Here is a 17,117-nt window from a genome sequence, read left to right on the forward strand (position 1 = left end):
AGGAGGACTACGACAACAATGAAGGAGCCGAGATCATCGGCTATGAAGAACCAGACCTCTCTGGAGGTATCGAAGGCGTAGACTATCTCATAGTCTACGGAACCGGGGAGGCTTCCGGAGGAGAGCAAGCCTAGAATCATCTAGTAGTGGTAGTAGCCGAGCAGTGTGAACTCTTAATACTTAGCTGCTCGAGAGAATAAATGTACAACTTAATGAGACATCTATATTGTAAGCTAAGTTGGGTTCACCTCGAAACCAGGAGTATTCCTCTTAGGACCCAAGAGGAGCTCCGAGACGATATGTGTATGATTATTGTAATATTAAATGAATGAGTTATGGACCTGCTATGTTCTGTTGTACTACTCTGAGGGATGTAATATTTGCGGAATGGTACTTCGTGAATGTTATATCAACGACTGGCATACTACAACATGCAGTGGTATGCAGGGTCACCACAGTTGGTATCAGAGCAAAAGCTTTGACCTTAGGTTGGAACCTAGTAAATGGGACCATACGTTAGGAGTCAAATAGGACTAGTAAAGAATTCTCTAAAAATATGGTGTATATTCAATTGAGAATACAACAATCATATCTTTTAGTGCGATAATTCTTTATTATCTCTATTATGATGCATTATTACTAATCTTATATTCTTTCTATTTCTACAGCCAACATGGCAAGTTCACGTCCGGGACGAAACGTGAAAGTGATGGATTCCACACTGAGTGAATATGAAGGAGGACTTGCAGATATTCTACGTGCCATGTTACTTGAATTTGGGTGTGATCCCCAGATCCAAGTAAAGAAATACATGTACTACAATGGTACTGTATTGGCAAAGTGTAGGGTAGGACTGCGACTTCCCGAATCATTGGGAATGAGCGTAGTAATGCCAGCAGGTGAAGCCAGAACTATCAACACAGCCTACCATATAGCCGTTATGAGAGCCATAACCGATATTCGGGAGCATAAGACGAAAGAGCTTATGGGTTCCGAATTCACCCACATTCCTCATAAGCAGGAGGAAGAGGATCCCATGCTCAACCACTACAAATACGCAAAACGCAAACCAATAGCAGCTGCAAAATACATGGATAACAGCCGCAATTTACTATCATTGCTCTTCCAGTTGAATCATCATTTGACGGGAGCAATTGATACGATGCTAGAGGAGTTTACTGAACCCAAGGAGGAGACTAGGGGGAAAGAACCCATGGAGAATGTGGTTCACACACCAGTTTACTCAGCTGGTGACTACATTAGTATTGATCCTCTTGAGCGTGAAACTACACCCGTTACACCTGGGAACTATCTGGGTAGTTCCTATGGGGGATATGAGGGTGGAGAGGAATCCGGAAACAATCAGCGTTCCGAGACTCCTATAGAAAACTCCACGGGTTGGCGTTGGGGATCTGATACGGGAACTCATAGTACTTCAGTGTATTATGACGGAGAGATGAATGAGGATGCCACGACCCAGAACCAGAGTTATCCTAGTAATGGAGGAGTTGATGGAGGGTATCCGACACAGGTTGAGTCGGATACGAATGTTGGAAATACCTATGGTGGAGCTACAGGGGAGTACACCCGATGGGTGGACTATGATGCACTTAACGACCAGTTTGTGAACACTGATTTCTCCCTAGGATCATCATCTGATTCTGACTACCAGCCGACGGGGAGACCTTATGTTCCAGGGTCTATCAGGAGGACGACACGTTCGACCGGATGGAAGCCTGGGATGTACCGGGAGTGAAGATCGACTAGAGTCCACCAAGGAAGGCGGGACTACAATACACAAGTACCACGTGTATTGTAGTGTGTAATATTTGTAGAAATTTGTACATATACTTTAATAAGTGAGTTTGCATACTCACATCGACTTGAGTATTGTAATAAGACCACTTAAGTATGTATATACATGGTATATGTTTTGTATGATTTGGATTTGCTTCTTGATTTCCATTGCGTGACTAGTTCTGTGCACAAAGTTGAGCTCAGAAAACTTGCGCATGGAGTAATTATGAGTATCATCTTGTGTTGCAGAACTAGGGGGTTATGTCGGGAGCGTTAGGAGAGGAGACCGAAGCGCAGCGCATGGAGCGCGAAGCGAAGCAAAAGGAAGAGGCTGATGAAGCAGCCAGGAATCAGTTTCCACCACCACCACCACCCATGACGCAGCAGAATTTCGTCCAGTACATGCAGCTGGTAGAGGAGAGACAACGTGTAACGTTGGAGCAGCAGAATAAATTCTTCCAGGAGTTGCTTCAACAGAACAGGGTGGAGAGACCCGAGAATCAGGGAGTCACTTTAGCAGACTTCCAGAACACCAAGCCTACATCTTTCGCATACGCGCCCGAGCCAATGGACGCGGAAGATTGGCTTATGGATACTGAGCAAAAGCTCAATACTGTTGGTTGCAACGACCAGGAGAAGGTCCGTTATGCTACACATCTGTTGTGTGGACCCGCCGCATCATGGTGGGATAACATTGTAGCCGTTTATCCGGCTGGAAAAGTATTCACCTGGGAGGAGTTCGCGAGGAAGTTCAGGGAATCCAATGTCCCTGAAAGTATTGTGGAACTGAAGCGTCGAGAATTTGAAAGTCTCGAGCAGAAGGACAAGGCCATCCTGACTTATGTCAGGGAATTCTCAAAGCTGTCCCGGTACGCTGTTGATGAAGTCAACACCGAGGACAAGAAAAAGAAGAGGTTTTTGAGGGGGTTAAGTCCCCAGTTCAAGGTACAGCTCCGGATGATGAGAGCGATGGAATTTCAAGAGTTGGTGGATGCTGCCATCACTCTGGAAGATGATTTTAAACAACTGCAGGAGGAGAAGAGGAAAAAAGGCCAAGTTTGAGCCTAAGAGGTTTGTTAGTAACAAGCCCAACACCAGCTTGAGTTTCAAGCCAAGGTACAACAACAACAACAACAACAACAACAACAACAACAACAACAACAACAACAACAACAACAACAACAACAACAACAACAACAACAACAACAACAACAACAACAGCAACTACTACGGTAGCAGGAAGAACCAAGCATTTCAGACTGCAAATCAAATAGTTTGCAGAAGCTGTGGACTCACAGGGCATTTTGCCAAGGATTGCAAGAAACCAAGGATTATATGCTTTGGTTGTCGCCAAGAGGGGCACATGCCGAAGGACTGCCCCAAGAGAAATACGGGAGGAGGTCAGTCTGGAGGAGGAGGAAGCCGAGGAGGAAATAACGGAGGGAATTGGAAGAATAAGAAGCCCTTCGGCAAGCTGAACTGCACTAGTCTGGAGGAGGTGGTCAACTCCGATCAGGCGGTGATAGGTACGCTCCAGATACTCACTCACCCTGGCAAAGTACTTTTTGATACTGGTGCAACTACATCATTCATTTCTCAACAATTCATCATCAAACATGGGATTAGTTGCACTAAGTTAGAAACACCCATAACTATACTTTCTGCGGGGGGAACGATAGTAGTAACCCATACCAAACAAAAACAAGTCATCATGATCAATAAGTGTGCGTTTGACGCAGACCTGTTCATTTTACCGATGAAGGACATTGATGTCATTCTTGGTATGAACTGGTTAGAAGCTAATGGAGCATTGATCGACTGTGTGAACAAGATGGTATCTTTGAAAAGCCCTGATGGAAGTAGAATGATCTACAAGGCGACAAACATACACAGATAGAAGTTGAGCTACAGCTGAACAGCATGAAGGAGGTGAAATTAGAGGATATACCTGTGGTGAATGAATTCCAGGATGTATTTCCTACGGAATTACCTGGTATGCCACCAGATAGGGAGATAGAATTCACTATCGACCTAATTCCAGGAACAGCTCCGATTGCTAAAGCACCATATAAGATGGGGCCTAAGGAGTTGAAAGAACTTAAGGAGCAATTGGATGACTTGGAACAAAAAGGATTCATTCAAGAGAGTGTTTCACCATGGGGATCACCTGTGATTTTCGTGGATAAAAGAGATGGAGGAAGAAGGATGTGCGGAGATTACAGGAATTTGAACAATGTGACAATCAAGAACAAGTATCCACTTCCAAGAATACAAGATCTATTCGATCAAGTTAGAGGCGCGGGAGTCTTTTCCAAAATTGATCTAAGATCCGGTTATCACCAGATAAAGATCAAGAAGGAAGACGTTCCGAAAACTGCCTTTGTCTCAAGGTATGGACATCATGAATACTTGTAGTGCCTTTAGGATTAACCAATGCCCCAGCAATTTTCATGAATCTCATGAATAAGATTTTCATGCCATATCTAGACAAGTTTGTCATCGTATTCATTGATGATATCTTGATCTATTCCAAAGACAAAGCCGAACATGCTAAACATCTGAGGTTAGTGTTGCAAACACTAAGGGAACATCAACTCTATGCCAAGTTTAGCAAGTGTGAATTTTGGCTAGATCAAGTGGAATTTCTTGGTCATGTCATTAGTAAAGATGGAATAGCTGTTAACCCGAGCAAGGTAGCAGCAGTTCTAGAATGGGAAGCACCCAAGACTATCAAGGAAATCCGAGGATTCCTAGGAATGGCAGGATACTATCGGAGATTCATTGAAGGATTCTCCATGATAGCAGGACCAATGACGAAGCTGTTAAGAAAGAACACACCATTCGTGTGGTCAGAGGAGTGTGAGAAGAGTTTTCAAACTCTGAAGGAGAAACTCACCACGGCACCGGTGTTAGCAGTTCCGGAAGTTGGCAAGGATTACACCGTGTACTGTGACGCATCCAAGCATGGATTGGGTTGCGTACTCATGCAAGATCGGAAGGTAATATCCTATGGATCGAGGCAACTCAGACCTCATGAAGTGAACTATCCAACACATGATCTAGAATTAGCAGCAGTTGTATTTGCACTTAAAACATGGAGACATTTTCTCTATGGAGCCAAGTGTGAGCTCTATACAGATCATAAGAGTCTCAAATACTTCTTTACTCAGAAGGAACTCAACATGAGGCAGAAAAGATGGCTAGAATTAATCAAGGATTATGATTTGACCATCAATTACACTCCAGGAAAGGCCAATGTTGTAGCAGATGCCTTGAGTAGGAAGAGTACCGGAGGAGTGGAACAAGAGATATCACCGGAGTTGAGGAAGGAAATAAGTCAAGCCCAAATACAACTTTGGGAGAAGGAAGCTCATGAAGGACTATCGGCTTTGCAAGTAGCCGATGAGCTGAATGTTAACCTGAAGAATGAGATAATGATGGGTCAGCTAGACGATCCATTCATCGTGGAGGAGATGAGAAGAATAGATGAGGGAAGACCATCAGAATTTCACCGCGGAGAATCAGGATCATTATGGTTCCAGAAGAGAATTTGTGTTCCGGATATTGCTGAAATTAAGGAAGTAATACTCCGGGAAGCCCATAAAAACACCATACTCCATACATCCGGGTAGTACAAAGATGTACATGGACCTAAAGGAGCTATTCTGGTGGAATAACATGAAGAGAGAAATCGCACAATACGTGGCGGAATGCCATACCTGCCAAAGAGTAAAGGCTGAACATCAGAGTCCGGCAGGGAAATTACAACCTTTACCTATTCCAGAATGGAAATGGGAGGAGATAGGGATGGATTTCATCACCGGACTACCCATGACCAATAAAAAGAAGGACATGATATGGGTAATCGTGGACCGGTTGATGAAAAGTGCACATTTCTTAGCGGTGAACCAGCAAGATAAAGGAGAGAAACTCATCGATCTTTACATCAAAGAGATCGTGAGTAAACATGGAGTACCCAAGAAGATCGTGTCGGATCGAGGATCCGTGTTCACGTCAGCATTTTGGAAGCAACTACACGAAGCTTTAGGATCCAAGTTGGACTATAGCACCGCCTATCATCCTCAGACAGGTGGACAAACGGAGAGAACTAACCAGATTCTAGAGGATATGCTTAGGGCTTGTGCCCTAGACTTCGGAGGATCATGGGAGGAGCACTTACCACTAGCAGAGTTTTCATACAATAACAGCTATCAAAGCAGCATCAAGATGGCACCGTTCGAAGCTCTGTATGGAAGGAAGTGTAGATCACCGATATGTTGGTATGAAACCGGAGCAAGCAAAGAGTTCAACCCTGATTATGTCAAGGAAAAGCAACAAATCATTGACATTATCAGGGATAGGATCAAGATAGCCCAGAGCCGACAGAAGAGTTATGCCGATCAAAAGAGGAGAACATGGGAGCCACAAGTTGGAGACATGGTATATCTTAAGGTGAGCCCAATGAAAGGACTTCGGAGGTTTGGAGTAAAAGGAAAGCTAAGCCCTAGGTACATCGGACCTTTCAAGATTCTGAGTCAAAACCGAGGGTTAGCCTTTGAATTGGAACTACCGGGAAGGTTATCTCAGGTTCACAACGTATTCCATGTGTCGCAACTCAGAAAATGCTTGAAGACCCCAGATGAACCAGTATCACATGAAGAGCTCGAGTTGCAACCAGATTTGACTTACATCGAGAAGCCAGCAAAGATTCTCGAGGAGAACTGGAAACAGCTCAGGAATAGAGCTATAAAGTACTGCAAGATACAATGGAAGCATCATCCCGAGAGGGAAGCCACCTGGGAAAAGGAGGAAGACCTGAGGAAAACATACCCCGAACTCTTCAGGTATTATAACCACAACTTCGGGACGAAGTTTTCTTTAAGGGAGAAAGGCTGTAATGTCCCAGGTTTAGAGACTATCGAGGGGTAGATTTTAGAAAGGGATGTGCATTGCATTGTAAATTCCGGGGAAATTTCACGCTTTTAAAACAAAACTGCATCAAAGGGGGACAGGTTTCTCTCTCGACATCCTACAGGGTTAGGGTTTCGAGAGTGCGATGAACTTGTTCCTACTTGTCTAAATTAGGGTTTTGAGAAGAGAGAAGTGGAATTGCATTGAAATCATAAGTTGCATGATTGAATTACAAGTTAAGTTGTTTGAATGAATTCAAACCAAATTTGAATTTGAATTTCAAATACAAACATCAAATGGTTATCACATAATTCAAATTTGAGATAATTTAACAAACAATTATTATTAAGCAAGAATATAAGTAATACAACAATTACATAAAGCTCATTAAGGAAAACTTGAGCTTTATTGATAACCACACACATAATACATTGTCTTTACAATATTCAGAATGGAATTATGAATTTACAACACATTACATGAAATGAATAAATGCAAAAAGAAAAAGGAAAATTACAAGGAAATTTAAATGACCTAAACTACATTGTGATCTTCATGAATTCTTTGATCAAGTGGATCTTGAGTTGCATCTTGATCATCTTCTTGATCCCTGCACACACAAATAACAATCAGAACATTAAGCCAAGTGGCAAAGCCACTTGGCAGGTTAGCAAATATTACATAGAGTGGATATGACCAAGCTGCCGAGCTGATCCATCCCACCAGCTCAAGTCCCAAGTCACACACACACAGGCAGCACACAAGGCCTGCTGCATGTGTAACAACACACAGTGAGTCACCAGGGTAAGATGTGGTGCTGTCGACCAGAGAAGCCATGGCTGGCCATATAAAAGCTTTTCACAGCCAAAACCCTAGTCACTTGATTCATCCATCGACAGAACTGCACTGGTAAGCCACCAAGAACACCAAGAACAGCTTGAACAGGAAGAACAGCTTCACTGTTCAACCTGCTCCATCACACCACTGAATTAAATCAAGCTTCACAAGCTCACCGGGAGGAGCAGGCAAGCAAATCAACCAAAAGATCAAAACAGAAGCAAACCCTCTACATAAACCACAAACCTTGGAGCTGGAGTGAGGTATACCAGAAAAGCATGAGCAAACAATGGTTTTGCTCATAAATAAGCATATGCATATGTCACAGAAGCAAAAGAGGGTAGAAACCCTATGTGTGAGTCATCATATGGCTAACAGCCAATTGGTGCAAGTAAAGACAGAGAGAAACCAATAGGAAGTCACCTGGGAACATTGATTATGCCAAAACAATGGCATAACCAAAGATATCCAGCAAGGTAAGGATCCTACATAGCTAGCCAGAATTACTTAGCACCTACAGCTAGCTAAAGCCATCAGACATTAGACAAATCATTGTCTATTTGATTTCAACATCAAAAGCTACTGGCAATCCAATAAAAGGATCAACCAGAAAGCATCTAGTAAGCCACAGTAAGCCAACACTGGTGGGAGCCACCCTAACAGCAAGGATTTACTGTCAGGGTTACCTCAACCACACAACCAACCCAAACAGTTAAGCCTTACACATGCATCATCACCCAAGTGGGTTCAGAGTGGGCTAGGGTCCCCAACAATTGTTGGCATCCCTCTAGCCCAAGCAAATCAATTGATATGATCATCACTGTGTCACAGTTCACATCATTTATCCAAATAACAAGGCAAATTAAGCAGATAAATGAAACAGATAAGCTACTGATGCACAGGGTCTTGCAGATGATCCAAAGGATCATTGCACACAGTCACTGATGCTTGGGCAAGCACCAGCACACCCAGACTAAGTCTGTAGGAAGCACAAATAGCACTGAATGAGTACCAGTGAGTCACAGAGAGGGGCACCCACTAATTCACAAACAAGAAATGATCATATGATCATCAGGGCTTGCTATAGCATGCCAATACATGTTAGAGCATCACTGAGCAGCAAAGTATGAACCAGATAATTAAATAGCCACACATAATCAACAGTTGCTTCATAGATAATCAAATGGATGATTTATAATTGTATCCAGAAGCACATCAAAGACTTGATGAACCCCTGGATCATGATAAACAAGTAAAGCACTTAGTGCTCATCACTGAAGCATACCATTAAGCCAACAGCAATGCTCAGATGAGCATGCTCATGAATTTGAGCACAAGAACTAGCCAAAGAAGCTCAGGCACTTGCAAATTTGCAAGAATTGCATACTGCAATTAAGCCATTGAAGCATATATGAATACACATGAGTGTCAGGAAAGCATAGAAACAAGAACAGAGGCACAGGGAAGAATTCTAGCAAGAAATGCAAGCTTTAACAGGCACATAGCTTAGCAATTTCACACAGCAGCAGCACAGGCATAGCGCAGCAGCTTAGCACAGCAGGAGCAGGCACCATGGCGCTGCAGAAGAGCACAACAGCTCTTGTGCAGGCAAGCACAGCATAGCAGTCGAGCTAGCAGAGGAAGAAGAACAGGCACAGAAGAGGAGCAGAAGGGGGACGCACTTACTTGGAGTCGAGCAGAACGGTGGCGCCATGGCGGCCACGGCGGCACGCGCCGAAGCACGGCGGCGCCAGGCCACGCCAGGCCATGGCGGTGCCGCGGCAGCTCGCGCACACGATGGCGAAGCCACGGCGGCGCCACGGCTCCAGGAACGTCGGCGGCGACGAGATCGCCGTGGATCTCCACGGCCAGACGAGCAGATAGGTTGGGGGCGACACGAAGAGGCGACGAAGAGCAAATCGGTGCGGTGGATCTGAAGCGCCATCGAACGGCGGTTTAGACGCACCCCATCTCGTCGGCGGCTATGGCCGGAGTTGGCCGGAGAAATTCGGCGAAGGGGCGGCGACGCGCGCGTCGCCAGAGCTCGAGGATTAGGGTTCGCGAGGGAGAGAGAGAGAGGAAGTGAGGGCGACCAAGTGGGCCGGACCAGGCCAACTTAGTTGAGCCCAACCCACTCGGGTTCACCCTGACAGGTGGGCCCGAGGGCAATTTGGGCATTTCCAAAATACCATTTAAGTGAGGATTTCAAAGAATTTTATAAAATAGTATATGGCTCTAAAAAAATAATTAAAAATATGAAAATCAATCAGCATAAAATTATCTATCCAAATAAAATATCAAAGAGAATTTTTGAAGATAATTAAGAATAAGTCTTAATTTGATGATTTAAATAATGATTTAAATCACACATATTATTTTCAATAAAGAAAATAAGTCCATTAATGTTATTGGACTATAAAAACACCTTGACAATATTTCAAGGTTGTATTTACCCTAAATAGAGAATCTCCAAGTTGTTCTTAGTATTAACCTCTCACATGAAATAACAACGACATCGGAAGGGGGGAACAAACCCTAAAACTGGAATCATGCATAACTGCTTCTTTAACCATTGCCCTTATCGGACAATGATGCTATTTTTCAGAGACAGAGGACAAGGGTCAGTCCACACCTTCCAACTGCAAAACTTTGCAGTGTTCAGGCAAGTTCATCACTTGCACATGTCATTTGAGTATTTCTATCAAATTACTTGCAAAGTACTATGGTTATCACTATTGCATAAAAACTAAAACCACTACTTTCATAACTATGAATATGACTATGTGGTGGGCAATGGAACCATGGATTGTGTTGATATGGTGGAGGTTCCATTGCAAGGGTTTATATCCATCTAGGATTAAACAACAAATGTCTTGATGATTCTTGTGCCGTAATACCCGTGTTAACCATAAGATCCGGAGTGGGACGGAATAGTCAAAAGTGTTTCCACCTCTCGTTCATCAACGGATGCGCTTTACCGTAGTACACTTGTAATCCAAGGGGGCAAGCAGTGAGGCTGGGGAGTCCTAAGTCCCCACGGCATAGTCCGTAGTACACTTGTCGCCCGAAGGAGCAAGCGGTGAGGCTGGGGAGTCCTAAGTCCCCACGGTATTGCGGTCTATGATGGGTTGCAGCTATCGGCGTAGGAGTGTATGGTAGAGCCCAGCACTGTCATCGTGGTCGGGGTCCACCTTGAAATCTACAGGAATAATGGGACCGGCGTGGACCCAGGGTCGGGGCATGCAACAAAGGGTGGGTGTTCGAGGTAGCGGAGGAACATGATTGGCTAGACCTTATACCGGGCCTCACACCGAAGGAAGTGTGGACGGGAAAGCTGCCCGGTTGGCACCAAGGTTAAGATCTCTTATGGGTAAAGCAACACACCTCTGCAGAGTGTAAAGAACTGTGACATGTCACTCCCTGTTCCGGGATATGGAACTGCGAACGCGGCCGGAAAGGAGTTCCATGAAGTTCTAGTAAACCGGTGAAGGCTGACGGACATAGCTCTTTGGAAATAAAAGCAACCTCTTGAAGAAATGTTTATCAAAACTTGCATTGGTATTAGACTTTTTGGTCTAATATCGTAGCTAGTGCATTAAACACCTCTTATCTATAATGAACTTGTTGAGTACGCTCGTACTCATCCCAATCTTAAATCCCTTGCTTAGATTGTTTTAATCATCTGGAGGAGGACTACGACAACAATGAAGGAGACGAGATCATCGGCTATGAAGAACCAGACCTCTCTGGAGGTATCGAAGGCGTAGACTATCTCATAGTCTACGGAACCGGGGAGGCTTCCGGAGGAGAGCAAGCCTAGAATCATCTAGTAGTGGTAGTAGCCGAGCAGTGTGAACTCTTAATACTTAGCTGCTCGAGAGAATAAATGTACAACTTAATGAGACATCTATATTGTAAGCTAAGTTGGGTTCACCTCGAAACCAGGAGTATTCCTCTTAGGACCCAAGAGGAGCTCCGAGACGATATGTGTATGATTATTGTAATATTAAATGAATGAGTTATGGACCTGCTATGTTCTGTTGTACTACTCTGAGGGATGTAATATTTGCGGAATGGTACTTCGTGAATGTTATATCAACGACTGGCATACTACAACATGCAGTGGTATGCAGGGTCACCACAGTTATCAATCTATTATCTATGTGTTGTTTATGATCTTGCATGCTCTCCGTTACTAGTAGAGGCTCTGGCCAAGTTAATACTTGTAACTCCAAGAGGGAGTATTTATGCTCGATAGTGGGTTCATGTCTCCATTAAATCTGGGGGAGTGACAGAAACCCCTAAGGTTGTGGATGTGCTGTTGCCACTAGGGATAAAACATTGATGCTATGTCCGAGGATGTAGTTATTGATTACATTACGCGCAATACTTAATGCAATTGTCTGTTGTTTTCAACTTAATACTGGAAGGGGTTCGGATGATAACCTGAAGGTGGACTTTTTAGGCATAGATGCATGCTGGATAGCGGTCTATGTACTTTGTCGTAATGCCCAATTAAATCTCACAATATTCATCATATCATGTATGTGCATTGTCATGCCCTCTCTATTTGTCAATTGCCCAACTGTAATTTGTTCACCCAACATGCTATTTATCTTATGGGAGAGACACCACTAGTGAACTGTGGACCCCGGTCCATTCTTTTACATCGAATACAATCTACTGCAATACTTGTTCTACTGTTTTCTGCAAACAATCATCATCCACACTATACATCTAATCCTTTGTTACAGCAAGCCGGTGAGATTGACAACCTCACTGTCACGTTGGGGCAAAGTAATTTGGTTGTGTTGTGCAGGTTCCACGTTGGCGCCGGAATCCCTGGTGTTGCGCCGCACTACATCTCGCCGCCATCAACCTTCAACGTGCTTCTTGACTCCTACTGGTTCGATAAACCTTGGTTTCTTACTGAGGGAAAACTTGCCGCTGTACGCATCACACCTTCCTCTTGGGGTTCCCAACGGACGCGTGCTGTACGCGTATCAGTGGTCCATCAGCCGAGAGAGAGGCCCAGTTCACGGAGGCGCCGCGCTTGGATGCGCCGCCCTCGGCGGCGACGGGCTCGGCGGCGACGGGCTCAGCGGCGACGGGCTTGGAGGCGACGGGCGCGGAGGCGACGGCTACCGGCGCATTCTTCTTCTCCATCGCCGGCAGGGTAGCGTGCGTAGGGCGGTTGGGGTTTTTCCGATTTGGAGAAGTTGATGGGACGTGAGAGGGGTGGTTTCGTGCGTGAGCGAGAATGAGACGACTGTGTGCGGAGGGAGGGAAGGAGGGGCTTACGCGTCCTAAATGCGACCCGCGTCCTACGCGTCCACTATTTGCACGTCTGCACCGCGACACGAGTCAACAATGGCACGTCTTCCACTTCTGCACCGCAACACGCGTCCTCGGGTCTAACCCTGGAAATTTAGATATACTGAGGTATACCCTCGAGTCATATACTAGCATTTTTTGTGTGCTCAGTTTTTGCCTTGAGTGCTAATACTGGCTAGTGCAATATACTCAGTTTTACCCTCAAGTGGCTGGTCAACGGAGAGTCAAAAAATGGGATTAACTAGTTAAATGAGTTATTTAATGTGCAAAAAATTCCGAAAAAGAGTGGCACTTACTCATTGAGTCTTTACCACAAATTGCCACTTCTCAAATCATAGATAAATCAAGTTTCACCACAAATTGCCACTTCTCATATCACCTAGTAGCTATGAAGGTGCATGGTTTTCCATAATAAGCCCTACCCAAAACAGCTTTCCCCAAAACATACTTTGTCTGAATGAGGCCATAATTTTCACACTCATGTAGATTTGTATTGCAAATAGTTTGAGGTAGGCCAAGATGGGTTTCATTGTACAAAATACGCATTTTCCATTTTTTAAATCTCATATTTGAATCCCTTAGTCTGTTTACTACTCACTTGCCCTTGGTTTCTTGATACTACTCAGTTTTGCCCTCTCCCTTCACAAACTCTCACAGACGCCCAACATTGCCCTGATTGGTCCAGCCCATGTCACGCGGATCGTGCCCGCCGACCGTTGATCGTATGATCTAACGGGCAGGATAACCCCTATCTCTCTCTCTGGTCGGGGCCACCACCCTCTCTCTCTCTGTCGTCGGTTAGCTTCACGCAAAGTTTGGTTTTCTGCATTATTTTTCACGAGCTAAATTATAAACTCTTTTTAGGCATTACTTTTCACGCAAAAAATGATAAACCATCACCGATTTGTTGTAGCCATTACTTTTCACGCAAAAAAATGATACATCATCACCGATTTGTTGTAGCCATTACTTTTCATGCAAAAAACGATAAATCATCACCGATTTTGTTGTAGCCATTACTTTTCACGCAAAAAATGATACACCATCACCCATTTCTTGTAGCCATTACTTTTCACGCAAAAAAAGATAAACCATCACCGATTTTGTTGTAGCCATTACTTTTCACGCAAAAAATGATACACCATCACCCATTTCTTGTAGCCATTACTTTTCACGCAAAAAACGATAAACCATCACCGATTTTGTTGTAGCCATTACTTTTCACGCAAAAAATGATACACCATCACCCATTTCTTGTAGCCATTACTTTTCACGCAAAAAATGATAAACCATCAACGATTTGTTGTAGCCATTACGGTAAATGATAAACTATCACGAATTACCATTTCTTTTAGGCATTACTTTTCACGGTAAAATGATAAACTATATCACGAAGTTCCATTTCCGTCAAGATAGTCCGCATTACTTTTTTGTTGAGATATATACCCCCACAACGGCCGTCTCCTCCTTAATTTATTGTGCAAACCCCCACAACGGTCATCTCCTCCTTAATTTATTGTGTAAACCCCCACCAACGTTCACCTCCTCCTTATTTTATTGTGTAAACCCCTACAACGGTCATCTCTCCCTTATAAACACCCACACGGCCATCCCTTGTGTCAATAGGTTCTGCCTCTCTCTTCTTCGTTCACATACACTTGATCCATTGCCATGGCTTCCACGTCTCGGACGCGGACCGGAAGGGGAAGGGGAAGGGGAAGGGGAAGGGGAAGGGGAAGGGGAAGTGGATCATCATCATTGCCACCACCACCGTCAACACTGCCATTGATCATAGAGGAGTTCTTCATCGTCGTCTATGAAGACCATTTGGTCAAGAAGGTATGTACGCGTTCCCACATATATGATGCATGTGATTAATTATGGGCATGTTCTAAAAAACCTTTAATTTCAAATGATCGGCGCTCGATCTCTTTGCAGGCTCTCCCAAAAAAGTTTGCGGACTATCTTGACGGCCAGGAGCCAGCTAAGGTGTATCTGCGAGCAGCTGACTGTGGTCCTCGTCTCTGGACCGTGGAGGTCCTATTTGACGGTCAAGGCCGGATGTACCTCGACAAGGGCTGGGAGAATTTTGCCATCGCGCACGGTGTGGATTTCGGCTGCTTCGTACACTTCAAATATGAAGGCGATGATGTGCTCACAGTGAAGGTGTTCGACGGAACAATTTGCAGGAAGTACTACTACTCGGACGACGAAGATACTGACGATGAAAGCGACAACGACGTGAAGCCATGCATCCATCCCCTTTAGATAAGGGGATTATGACCAAGAATATATATGTAGCTTCATATGCATCGATTTAGAGATCTAACTATTTTCTATATATTATGCATGTAAAAGATAATATCGCATTTCCACTATTATTCGAGCACCACATCCTCCAAACGATGCCGATGCCGATGCCGATATCGGCATGGTCAGAACGGCTATGCTCGCCGCCACTGCTAGGTCAACGTCGGGATGCACAATGTTTAGCATAAGAGTCACTTTGGATTAAGCTACGAAAATAGTCACCTGCCACAGCGGTCATTGGCTGCGGAGGCCCCACAGAGCGGCAATATAATTTTCTATAAATAAATAGACGACCCACTGGTCATTGGCTGCGGCAGCCCCATAGAGCGGCCCCATTTGTCATTGGCAGCACCGCGTATACAATCAGGAAATAAAACGGCCCACGCGTCAGCGGTAGATGGATGGCTACCCGTCAGCACGAGACGGTCAGAGAGGAACTGTCCTCTATGCAGCCCCACCTCTGTGCAGCCCCACCCGTCAGATTAACGGTAACGGTAAGGCCTCTGACCTGACGGCAACCCGTGTCTTCGAGGGGTTTCAAACTAGAGGGAGGGGAAAGCTGAGGAAAAACTAACGAGCTGGGGAAAACTGAGTACAACTAACGAAGCAGGGGCACGAAAATAGAAATCCCTACTATCCTCCAAGCTTGCCGGGAGAGCAGAGCCTGGTTAAAAATACGTAGGTCTCGAAAGCCAATTCCACCCTGAGATTTAGGACGTGTCATCTTCTCCCACGACATCCAATGCATGCATCTTCGGTCATGTTTATCGCCCCACAAAAAATTCCGCACAATTTGGAATAAATCATCTAGTAAACCGATCGGGAATTTGAAGACTCCCATAGCGTACGTTGGCAAGGATTGCAAAATTGCTTTCACTAGTATTTCTTTTGCAGCTCCAGACATGTATTTCTCACACCAATCATCAGCTCGCTTTGCAAATTTCTCCTTAACAGAACGAAGCTTCCCTTTTTTCATTTGACCTTCCGGCACAGGGAGCCCAAGATATTTCTCTTCAAAGCATTATGTATCATATCTCAGGATACTCTTTATCTCGGCTTGAACCTCTACAGAGCACCTATCACCATAAAGGATGGAGCACTTTCCCAAACTTACCAGCTGCCCCGTTCCTTTCTCATATTTATCCAAAACAGATTTTATCACAGTAGCTTGATTGATGGACCCTTTGAAGAATAGAAGACTGTCATCGGCAAATAAAAGATGTGACACGCCCGGGGCACGCCGACAAATATGCAGCTCCTGTAGTGCACCATCCTCGATCTCCTTCCTAATCAAACAAGATAAACCATCAGCCACAAAGAGGAACAAATATGGTGAAAGTGGATCACATTGGCGGAGACCGTGAGTCGGGGTGAAGGGGTCCAACATATGACCGTTAAAGCGAATCGAGTATCGAACGGTGGTCACACATGCCATAACCCACCGAATCCATTGACTATGAAAGCCCAGTTTCACTAAAACCCTTTCCAAGAACCCCCAATCGACACGATCATAAGCCTTAGCCATATCCAACTTATACGCACAAAATTCCTTTTTCTGAGCTGAACCATTCTGAATAGCATGAATACACTCGAAAGCTACAAACGCATTATCTGTGATGAGGCGACCCGGAATAAAAGAACTCTGTGTCGGAGAAACGATGTCCTGTAACAGAGGACGCATGTAACAGAGGACGCAGTCTGTTGACAAGACATTTGGAGACCACTTTGAAAATCACCTTACACAAACTTATTGGCCGAAAGTCCTTAAGCTCCTCCAGGTCACTTTTCTTTGGGATTAACACAATGGTTGTATCATTAACATTGTCAGGCATGGCTCCGTCCGTGAAAAAAAACGCTGGACCGCCCTCACCACATCTTCTTTTAGAAGGTCCCAGGTACGTTGAATAAAATGCGCCGGAAACCCATCA

General features: G+C 44.6%; 1 protein-coding gene across 1 annotated transcript; it reads right to left on the minus strand.

The window, feature by feature from the left end:
* Positions 1–9,035: 9,035 nt before the first annotated feature.
* On the minus strand, positions 9,036–17,021 carry LOC139830152 (uncharacterized). Its single transcript, XM_071818149.1, has 4 exons — positions 16,926–17,021; positions 16,632–16,852; positions 16,304–16,475; positions 9,036–9,176 (listed from the first exon to the last, which is right to left on the minus strand). The coding sequence occupies exons 1-4, from the start codon at positions 17,019–17,021 to the stop codon at positions 9,036–9,038; spliced, it is 630 nt and encodes a 209-aa protein (XP_071674250.1).
* Positions 17,022–17,117: the final 96 nt, after the last annotated feature.

This window comes from Lolium perenne, chromosome 4, assembly GCF_019359855.2.
Source record: "Lolium perenne isolate Kyuss_39 chromosome 4, Kyuss_2.0, whole genome shotgun sequence".
NCBI classification, from domain to species: Eukaryota; Viridiplantae; Streptophyta; class Magnoliopsida; order Poales; family Poaceae; genus Lolium; species Lolium perenne.